Source organism: Staurois parvus, unplaced genomic scaffold (genome assembly GCF_062004578.1).
Source record: "Staurois parvus isolate SC_StPar_1 unplaced genomic scaffold, SC_StPar_1.0 ptg000570l, whole genome shotgun sequence".
NCBI lineage: Eukaryota > Metazoa > Chordata > Amphibia > Anura > Ranidae > Staurois > Staurois parvus.
The window spans coordinates 385,472-395,945 of record NW_028318366.1 but is presented as its reverse complement, the minus strand read 5'-3'; the positions used below and the strand labels follow the sequence as shown (position 1 = coordinate 395,945).

The 10,474-nt window shown below is 43.1% G+C and overlaps 2 protein-coding genes across 2 annotated transcripts; one reads left to right on the top strand and one right to left on the bottom strand.

Annotated features, from left to right (window-relative positions):
* The first annotated feature begins 1,212 nt into the window (after positions 1-1,212).
* Positions 1,213-3,147, top strand: LOC149450573 (general transcription factor II-I repeat domain-containing protein 2A-like). The gene has a single exon (XM_089691701.1). The coding sequence runs from the start codon at positions 1,213-1,215 to the stop codon at positions 3,145-3,147; it is 1,935 nt and encodes a 644-aa protein (XP_089547827.1).
* A 572-nt stretch (positions 3,148-3,719) lies between these two features.
* On the bottom strand, positions 3,720-10,159 carry LOC149450572 (uncharacterized). The gene is made up of 4 exons (XM_089691694.1): positions 10,151-10,159; positions 8,038-8,265; positions 7,752-7,958; positions 3,720-3,773 (listed from the first exon to the last, which is right to left on the bottom strand). Exons 1-4 carry the CDS (start codon positions 10,157-10,159, stop codon positions 3,720-3,722), a joined length of 498 nt encoding a protein of 165 aa, XP_089547820.1.
* Between the last annotated feature and the right edge of the window lie 315 nt (positions 10,160-10,474).

The window sequence follows — 10,474 nt, the reverse complement described above, 5'->3', positions numbered from 1 at the left end:
GAATATGAACGATATGCCTCTGGAACTTGGAAATGAGAGATGTGGGCAGGGCCAGGGAGAGACAAATGAAAGGGGTGACTGATGGCCATCATGGAGGGGGGGATGATTATGAATTATGTACTCATATGAGAGATGTGAACTGTGAACAGGGCAAAAAGAAAGGGGTGACTGATGGCCATCATGGGAGGGGAGGTGGTGATTATGAATTAAGTGTGTCTAACTATGGAAATGAGAGATGTGAACAGGGCAGGGTAAAAAGAAAGGCGTGATGGCCATCATGGGGGGGGGGAATGTGACATGAGGGGGGAGAAATGTGACATGAGGGGGAGAAATGTGACACGAGGGGCAGAAATGTGACACGAGGGGCAGAAATGTGACACGAGGGGCAGAAATGTGACACGAGGGGGTGAAATGTGACATGAGGGAGTGAAATGTGACACGAGGGGAGAAGTGTGACATGGAGGGGCAGAAATGTGACATGAGGGGAGAAATGTGACATTGTGGGATTGACATAAAAAGGGTTGATGTTAAAAGGGGGGTGTGGACATAAAATTGCGGAATATCGTAATCTAGGAGCCAACAAAATAAGTTAGTGGCCAGGTTCTGAGGTCAATATATAACAGTACCAGTGAGGACTATTTCAGTGTGTTTTCACATACTTTTATATGTACTTTTTTAGTTGTATCTTGATTTTTATTTTATTTTATGTTGTTATTTTTTACTTTTATTCAACTTGACTGCAGAGCCAGTGCAATGTGTGCATGCCTGTTTTATTACTTTTACTTCTTGCCTACTGTTTGGGTGTATCCATCAAGGTGGAGAACCCTGCTTAAAATATCCATGATGAGCCCCACTAATTTTATAATGCTATTTACACACACATAAGATGCCATATATGCGTCATCCACAGATAAATACCAGTGCGTCATCCACAGATCCCCCATAACAGTGCATCATCCACAGATAAATACCAGTGCGTCATCCACAGATCCCCCATAACAGTGCGTCATCCACAGATCCCCCATAACAATGCGTCATCCACAGATCCCCCATAACAGTGCGTCATCCACAGATCCCCCAAAACAGTGCGTCATCCACAGATAAATAACAGTGTGTCATCCAATATTACTTCTTTTATGTGATTAAGGATGCCGGTTTGGTGTTGGTGGCTTTATTTTAAAATGAAACATTTTTATAGGTGCCCTGTTTGACATGGCTACAAAGAAAAAACAACGAAAAACGGAAGACGAAAACCGTGAATTTAAAGTGGAATGGACCGAGACTTTCGCGTTTCAGAACGTAAGTGGCTTTCCGACCTGTCTTATTTGTAAAGAAAAATTGGCGCATAACAAAAAATCTAATTTGGAGAGACACTTTACAACAAAACACTTGTCCTTTAGTAATAAATATCCTGTTGGTGATGCAAGGAAGAAAGCAGTTGAGCAACTTCTGAAGAGTCAAGAAAAATCAAGTTCTGCGTTTAATCAGCGGGTGCAGTCTTCCAACTATGTTAATTTTGCAAGTTTTGCGGTTAGTCAAGAGATTGCTAAGAGAGGCAAACCATATACAGATGGCGAATACATAAAACGTTGTTTTATAAGTGCATCAGAAGAGTTATTCAGGGATTTTAAGAACAAAGAAGAAATTCTAAAAAAAATGAAAGAGTTGCCATTGTCTGCTAAAACAGTGAAGGATAGAACAGCCAAAATGTCTTCCAATATAACCAACCAACAAGTTGATGATCTTAAAGTGGTTTCAGCTTTATCAATAGCAGTTGACGAGTCTTGTGACTTAAATGATACAGCTCAAGTTTCACTTTTTGTAAGATTTATGTCAGCTACAGGTCCTAAAGAAGAACTTTTAGGATTATTGCCACTGAAAGGTCAAACACGTGGAGAGGATACAGCAAATGCTGTAATTGGTTGCATTGAAAAATATCATATTCCACTTGATAAAATCGTCTCAATTGCAACAGACGGGGCAAAAAGTATGACCGGCATAAGAAATGGATTTGTTGCTATTATGAAAGAAAAAATTAGTCACGAGATACTTACATACCATTGCATCATACATCAAGAAGCACTTTGTGCGCAGACATTTCCAGAAGAAATGTGCAAAGTTATGGAATTGGTGACTAAGATGATCAACTCCATTGTAGCTAAAGCTCTTCATCATCGCCAATTTAAAGAATTTTTAGTTGAAATTGAGAGCGAGTACGCAGATCTTCTGCTGCATAACAGGGTACGTTGGTTATCAAGAGGAAACGTTTTGAAACGTTTTGCTTCCTTATTATCAGAAATCAAAGCATTTTTCCTCGAGAAGGGTGTTCACTATCCAGAATTAACAAACGATCAGTGGACCCAAAAACTGTATTTCATGGTGGATGTTACTTCCTATCTAAATCAGCTTAATCATAAACTACAGGGGAAAGGAAACACCATTTTTTCGATGTTAGAAGAAGTTATTTCGTTTGAAAACAAATTATCTGTTTTTGCTCAAGATTTTGACAGAGAAACTTTGATTCACTTTCCAAGCCTGTTGAAACATCGCCAAGAAAATAATTCTGATATTGACATTACCTATTTTAAAACAGCACTTTTAAATATGAGGGAAGCTTTTCTCAAGAGGTTTCAGGAATTCAGAAACAGCAAAGCGACGTTGGCCTTTGTTAAAAAACCTCTGGATGCCACTGTAACGGAATTAAATTTTTCTCCCTTTAATATCGACATTGGCAACTTTGAAATGCAATTGCTGGATTTAAAAAACAAAGAACTGTGGAGCTCGAAATTTGAACGTCTTTGTACTGATTTAGAAAGATTGGAGAAAAACAAATGTGAACTTAGTTCACAGAACAAGTGGTCTGCTTTGAAAGACCTGGAGAAGGAAGATATGTTGATTTTTAACACCTGGAATAGTATTCCTGACTCATTTAATCAACTAAAAAAGCTAGCGTTTGCTGTTCTTTCCTTGTTCGGGTCTACATATTTATGTGAACAATCATTTTCAAGCATGAACCTTATCAAGAGTAAATTGAGAAATCGTCTCATCGATGAGAACCTGGAATCGTGCCTAAAATTAAAAACAACAACATACAAACCTGACTTACTCAAACTATCCAAGGAAATGCAAGGCCAATGTTCACATTAGTGGTTGTGACTTTGTCAGTCATTGTCAGGATGTAATTTTCTCTACATTGTAAGGCAAATTTTACAGAATTTAACGTTATCGATAAATAATATCGTTCTAAAGTTTTTGTTTTATTAGTTGTGTTATTTGTATCCTCCCGACCTATGTGGATACTTGCATGCAGAATATTCTCAATAAAAACTTATTGAAACTAAAAACAGTGTACCATCCTATGTATTTTCAGTTTTAAAAATGTGGCTCTCAAAATAAATTTCAATCGTGGTTTTGGCGAGATTTGGCTCAGTTGAAAAAAAAGGTTGCCCACCACTGCTCTAGATCAACTCTGGGTGTAGGAGTATATCTTTTTTTCTTTTAATGGTTGAACTGGATGGACTTTTGTCTTTTTTCAGCCAGACTAACTATGTAACTATGTTCCTGTGTTATATAATGGTAATGCTGGTCCTCCTACAATAGATCCAACTAATCTAGTGTATTCAGCTTTGGAAAGCAGTGTAATGTCTGATATACAATCTTCTGATACAATCTCGGTCCTCCTTCTTGATCTTAGATCCTTCTCCGTAGCTTTAGGATGCTCAGGCAATATCATACTCAGACGGCTCCAAGTACAAGGCCCTCCAGTAATATTCCTGGAATATATGAATATGTGGGATTTCCACAAGAAAACAACCATCCTAAAGGTAGTGTGACCTGTGACTGTGGCTGGGCTGTGATAGAACATGATGACAGCTCATTGGGTTATGTACTGAACTACATGTTCTATTAGACGTACAGAAAATCCTGTCCTGAGGAGATCGGGTTGTGTGATGTGGGCCATATGGAAATCTGAGATCCCAACACCGGGGAATCCCTTCAGAATCACATGTCATATTGTAACACATCTCCTGGGGGAACATTCAACGTTTTCATACCAGTCATATATTCCCAGCCTTTATATGGACCTGGACAGTTCTGACAGTCCTCATACAATGACATAGATGGTCCATCATCCATTCTTACATCAGTATCATTAGTCATTACTCTGAAAATGTCCAACAAAACCGAGGTTGGGGTGGGAATGGCCATCAAACATGTAGTTAAATGATCGGCAGCATCTCTGACAGATGGAAATTGGGAACATTCATCACTCTCCTTGCCATATGAACCCAGACATTCTCTGGTTGATTTAACAGTTTATGTGGATGTCTGTGTTGGGGCAAGGGGTCAGTCTTATGGGACTGCAACATCCCCCCTGGTAAGGTGCCCCCCATGTTGTGGACATGTGGCCTGGTATGGATCAGGAGGGGGGGGCACACTACAGCCCCCCTCTGCACTCTGTATGGTGGGCTGTATATGATATACTGCTGACCCCCGCACTCTGCGCCGTTATTGAAGGGTGTGAGGTGTCACCGAGGAGCAATGTTCTATATTGAAGTTTGCCCTCATTGCACCGACACACACAATAGTTTTTGTTCAATAAATGTTTTATTATAATTTTACATTTAACAAGATTGAAGCATAAAAATCAGGAAATAGTAAAGGAAGGAATCCGATTGGTCAGGAAGATCCCTTGTCTGGAATGTGGGGGCGGAGTCATTATTATTGGTGTACAATACAATACACAACGTGTTCCATTATTATAACAAAGTATTGTAGAAAAGATCCCAACATAGAAAATGGGGGAAAGGAGGAAATAAAGGCGGATATGAAGGGGAATCTGTGTACGGGGAACACCTTAACAATCACCACCATTTTATTCTCCAGGGCCTCTGATGTCACAGAATAGATGTTTGGGGGTTTATCTCATCTTCAGGACCAAAATCTGCATTTTCCCATGTGTGCAAAATCATGCAGAAACAGCTCTGGCAGTGAGAGGGTTAATGTGGGCTAGATGGGATCCCTCTGCTGGGGTGACATTAGAGCTCCCCCTAGCTGCAGCCTGGTAATAACATTGCTGGGAGGTCTATTCATTTCTCTGCTCCATACTTCCCGTCTTTATAGAAACGTCTCCTGACATTTGGGGGTCTACTCATAGAATGTTTGTATAGCAATTCCCTCAGTGAGAGTTCATGTCCATTCCTCCTGTGTGAATGGGGGAACCAATGTTATTAGGATCACATCTGAGCTGCTGGAATGTCTTCCATTGATGGAAAATACATTGAAAACTTCTTCTCCTGCCATCAATGGCCGACCCGGTCCCACACTTCATCCATGTCTTTGGGGACCTCTGATCTCCTTATGAACTGTTACTTCCATGATGAAGATCAGCCATGGAGTATATCTGAGGTGTATATCAGGGTGTGCTTCTTCCCCACATGAGAGCTGGGATGTCCAGCAACATTCATCTAGAAGACATTTCCCACACTCAGTGCACTAATACACCTCCAGGGTTGTGTGGGACCCCTGATGTACAGGAAGACAGGACTTCAGTGAGGAACATTTCCCTCTCAGGGCAGGAAAGTGGCTTCTTCCTGTGTGACATCTCTGATGAATGCAAAGATTTGACTTCACTGAAAAACATTTCCCGCACTCAAGACAGGAACACGGATATCTTCCATGTGAGATCTCTGATGTCTGTTAAGATTGGACTTCTGTGAAAAACATTTCCCGCACTCATGACAGGAATACGGCTTTTCCCCCGTGTGAGATCTCTGATGACTGGAAAGATGAGACTTCTGTGAAAAACATTTCCCACACTCTGGACAGGAATATGGCTTCTCCCCCGTGTGATATCTCTGATGTTTGTAAAGATCGGACTTTCGTGAAAAGCATTTCCCGCACTCAAGACAGGAATATGGCTTCTCTCCTGTGTGAGTTATTTTATGCACATTAAGATGGGATTTAAAATGGAAACCCTTCCCGCATTCAGGACAGGAATACGGCTTTTCTCCTGTGTGAGATCTTTTATGTACATTAAGATGGAATTTAGAAAAGAAAATCTTCCCACACTCAGTACAGGAGAACCTCTTCCCTGTTGGAAGGCCGGCCCGGTCCCGCACAGTCTGAGGTTCCTCAGGATACGAGGAATCCGATGGTCCATCTACACTGGGTGGTGCCGGATGGACATTGGAGGGAGCCGGGTTTTCTCCTGGACTATACTGTGTAAAGTCCTCATCTTCTACTTTCCAGTCTGGAGACAAAGTGAGACAATCCTCGGGGGTTTTCCTCATCTCCCGGCCATGGACTAAAATACAAAGACAAAGAGGATTACTAGACAGGAGCTGATTGTTTTCCCAAACCAGGACTCCACCCACATCAGGCAGCTTGGTCTCTGAGCTTACAATTCCACCCTCAAGGGAACAAGGAAATGGCTCCTCTGATCTCCTACCAGGTCATTTCTTTATTCATGGACCTTAGTCAGAGAGTGAGGAAACAACCAGAACTGTCTTTTATAGGAGGGACAGTGATGAGGGGATTATAGGACGAGGGTCCCCACCCCCTCTATCACTCATCGCCATCTTCCCAACACAAGAAGTACTGCACTTCCTTATTTAGTCCATGATTTAGTCATGAAGAACAGCGGGGCTGAGCCCCACCAGAGGTCAGAGAGTGAGAATGGGGGGAGAACAACCAAGATGAAGACTGGACTGATCCTGAAGACCACCATCATTGGGGTATTGACTCCTCCCTCATTATCACTTTCTGTTTAAGGGTCCAAAGTTGGAGGATGTTATCACATTATTATCACCATGTAAAAGTCTGTGCTCCAATCACATCATCCGATATAAAATGTCCAGCTGGGAGGAAATGGGGGGAACATGAGAGAATCCATATTATGTGTATATATAGCAGTGGGGGGAAAGCAGGAGTCTGGAGTATGAAATGTACAACATAGAGTATATAGTGCAGGGGTCAGGACTATGTAATGTACAACATAGAGTATATAGTGCAGGGGTCAGGAGTATGTAATGTACAACATAGAGTATATAGTGCAGGGGTCAGGAGTATGTAATGTACAACATAGAGTATATAGTGCAGGGGTCAGGAGTATGTAATGTACAACAAAGTATATAGTGCAGGGGTCAGGAGTATGTAGTGTACAACAGAGTATATAGTGCAGGGGTCAGGAGTATGTAATGTACAACAGAGTATATAGTGCAGGGGTCAGGAGTATGTAATGTACAACATAGAGTATATGGTGCAGGGGTCAGGAGTATGTAATGTACAACATAGAGTATATAGTGCAGGGGTCAGGTGTATGTAATGTACAACATAGAGTATATAGTGCAGGGGTCAGGTGTATGTAATGTACAACATAGAGTATATAGTGCAGGGGTCAGGAGTATGTAATGTACAACATAGAGTATATAGTGCAGGGGTCAGGAGTATGTAATGTACAACAGAGAGTATATCGTGTATTTAGTGTTCATGACCCACCTGTGCTGATCTCTGTAGGAGTGTCCTCCTCTATAAATGTCCCCGTTATTCCATCCTCCTCCATAGACTGCTGATCATCCCTCACATACGCCTCTTCTTCTTCTGCTTTTATCTCAACTTTTATATTTATCAGATCTTCACCCTAAACCAAGAAAATTAGAAATTTCACATAATATATAAATATAAGCTCACATGAAAAATACAAATATTATCTCCACAAGTCCATGTTCTAGATGCTCCATCCCACCAACCTTGTAATAGTGAGGGATGGTGTGATCTTCCTGTGTGGAATCCCGGGAATACAGAGGACGGGGACATCTCTCTGGTGGGTTCCTGGTATTAGGTGGCTCCATCATATCCTTGTGTCCTTCTGAAAACTCCTCCATCACTCCATACTCCTCATCCTCCTCTTTATACTCTTCTTTAACATCAATATTCTCATCCCCGAGGATTCCACTCTGAAAGATATAATAAAACATTCATTGTAACAAACATGCTGTGTATAAATCACAACTACCAATAATTGTCATCATCTACCTGATGATGGTGAGGGATGGTGTGACCTTCCTGTGTGGAATCCCGGGAATACAGAGGACGGGAACATCTCTCTGGTGGGTTCCTGTAGCTGGATGACTCCACCATGGTGTCCTGGTACAGATCTTTGTGTTCTTTTAGAAGCTCTGACTCCTCCATCCCCCCATCCTCATCCTCCTCCTCTTTCATCTCTCCTTTAACCTCAACTTTAGGATCTCTCAGGTCTCCACTCTGAATATATAATAAAAATGACATCAATGGTAACAATGCAGATAATGTACAGATCCTAATGATACTGATAATGATCAGTGATTGGATAATGTCCCAGAATTCCCGGCACCGCTCACCTCTCCTGTCAGCAGCTCCATCATCTTCTTGGTGACTTCTAGAATCTTCTGCATGTTGTGTCTCTCAGGGTTTAGGGAGTCACATGGAGGCACTGTGATGGTCATATGATCACCTGACTTCAGAAGAGGAAATCTCTGTATTGGGGAACCAATAGGAATATCATGTTAGAATCCCAGAATCCTCCTCACCTCTCCGGTCAGGTCTGTGTTTATTAATAGAGATAAGAGTGATGTCATGTGACCTCCCAGAATCCTCCTCACCTCTCCGGTCAGGTCTGTGTTTTATTAATAGAGATGAGAGTGATGTCATGTGACCTCCCAGAATCCTCCTCACCTCTCCGGTCAGGTCTGTGTTTTAATAATAGAGATGAGAGTGATGTCATGTGACATCCCAGAATCCTCCTCACCTCTCCGGTCAGGTCTGTGTTTTATTAATAGAGATAAGAGTGATGTCATGTGACCTCCCAGAATGCTCCTCACCTCTCCAGTCAGCAGGTAGATGATCTCCAGGGTGAGGTTTAGTATCTTCTCAGTCATGTGACTCCGGTCCTCCTCCATCCTCATTGGTGCCATCATGTGATCTATACAGGTCTCCTTGTAGACGGATAACTTTGGGAAATGAAAGTAAGAATGATTTGGATGGTATTGGTTACACAATAATAGGATGTGGATGTGAGGGGGGAATAGGAGGGTTGCTGGACATTGAAGAACTACTCCCCCCATGGGAAGACATTTTGTTTGGGCTGTTTAGTGTTTACTACAATTTTGAGGTCCGGGGACCCTTTTCTCTGTTGGGTTTGTTTGGTCTCTGAACTGGTTTGATGAGTATTAGATCTGCAGACAATGAATGATAAATCTGATCCTTCCTATGACTAGTTTGCTCTGAGGCAGTGCTGTGAGGTCAATGTCGGCTCATCATGCAGGGATGGTCACTTTACATCACCCGACGCCCGGGACATGTAGTTCTGGGGGCCGGGCAAGTATTGTTTTTAATCTTTATCCCTGCTGAGGGCAAGCCACAGGGCTCTCCTTTCAGGTGCCAGCCTCTGCCACCCCGTGTGTGTGAACCTCTCCTGTACCTACTATGCTTCTCTGGCTCTGCTTGCCCATCTGTGGGCACAGTTCATCTGGTGCCGGAGGGTAGAGGGGACAGATGTCAGGGCTCTGTCCTTGGCAGAGGTGTTAGGAGACCTGGCACCCCTGCCAATACCTTGCATGGCTGCAGAAGTTCACATTGGCTCAAATTTGGTGGCGAACGGCCTTTATAAGGAAGCCCTGCACTACTCTCAAGTGCTGGTTGATCTTTGGCTCCCCAGTACCTTGTTCCTGTTCTACTGTTATTTCCTGTTCCTGTGCTACTGTGATCTTTGATTTCCTGTTACTGACTCGGCTTGCTCCTGGACCTGTCTTCTCTGCTTAAACCCTGACCTGACCTCGGCTGGCTAACAGATATTCTCTCTTGCTCCTCTGTGTATGACCTCGGCTATCCCATCTGACTACGTCTGTTCTGATCTCCACCCAGTCGCAGACCTTGGCTTTCAACCGGCTATCCAGTAATCCTGTTCCCCGGAAGGGCTTTCATACCTCACACAGGCACCACCTGTCTGCAGACCTCATCTCAGTGCATCAGCTGTGCTCCTGGGTGGACCACCAACAAGCACTCCTACAGGTGACCTGTGCCACTTTGGTCCTGACTCCTGCTGTCCCAATCTCAGGGGAGTCTGGAACTTAGCCGCAAGGGAAGCCCTCTCTCCATTGGCATCTCTCACCAGGTACATGACAGTATCAATCAGCCATTATGTCTGAGGCCGAGAGAGGTGCTTCCACATTAGAGGCCCTGTGCCAACAGATGACGGCACTTACGCAAGTGGTCAAGGATCTGCAGGAGGAATATTTTCAGCTGGAGGGACATCTTCATTCGCTCACTACTGCTACGACTTCTGCAGACCAGAATCCATTGCCTAGTCCTATCCCTACAGTGGCACCAGCCAGTTCGCTTTCCACTGTTACACCCGCTGTGGTACTACTCAGGGTTACCATTCCGGATTGCTTCCTGGGGACCGACGTAAATTCCGAGCCTTCAAGAATGCTTG

Bases quoted from the DNA above. Each gene is read 5' to 3' on its own strand.
- LOC149450573 (XM_089691701.1), top strand. From the start codon at position 1,213: ATGGCTACAAAGAAAAAACAACGAAAAACGGAAGACGAAAACCGTGAA.
- LOC149450572 (XM_089691694.1), bottom strand. The intron at 7,959-8,037 runs GTAGATGATGAC...TATATCTTTCAG, and splicing joins CCATCCCTCACCATCATCAG to AGTGGAATCCTCGGGGATGA. The intron at 3,774-7,751 runs GTTGGTGGGATG...CATATATTCCAG, and splicing joins CCATCCCTCACTATTACAAG to GAATATTACTGGAGGGCCTT.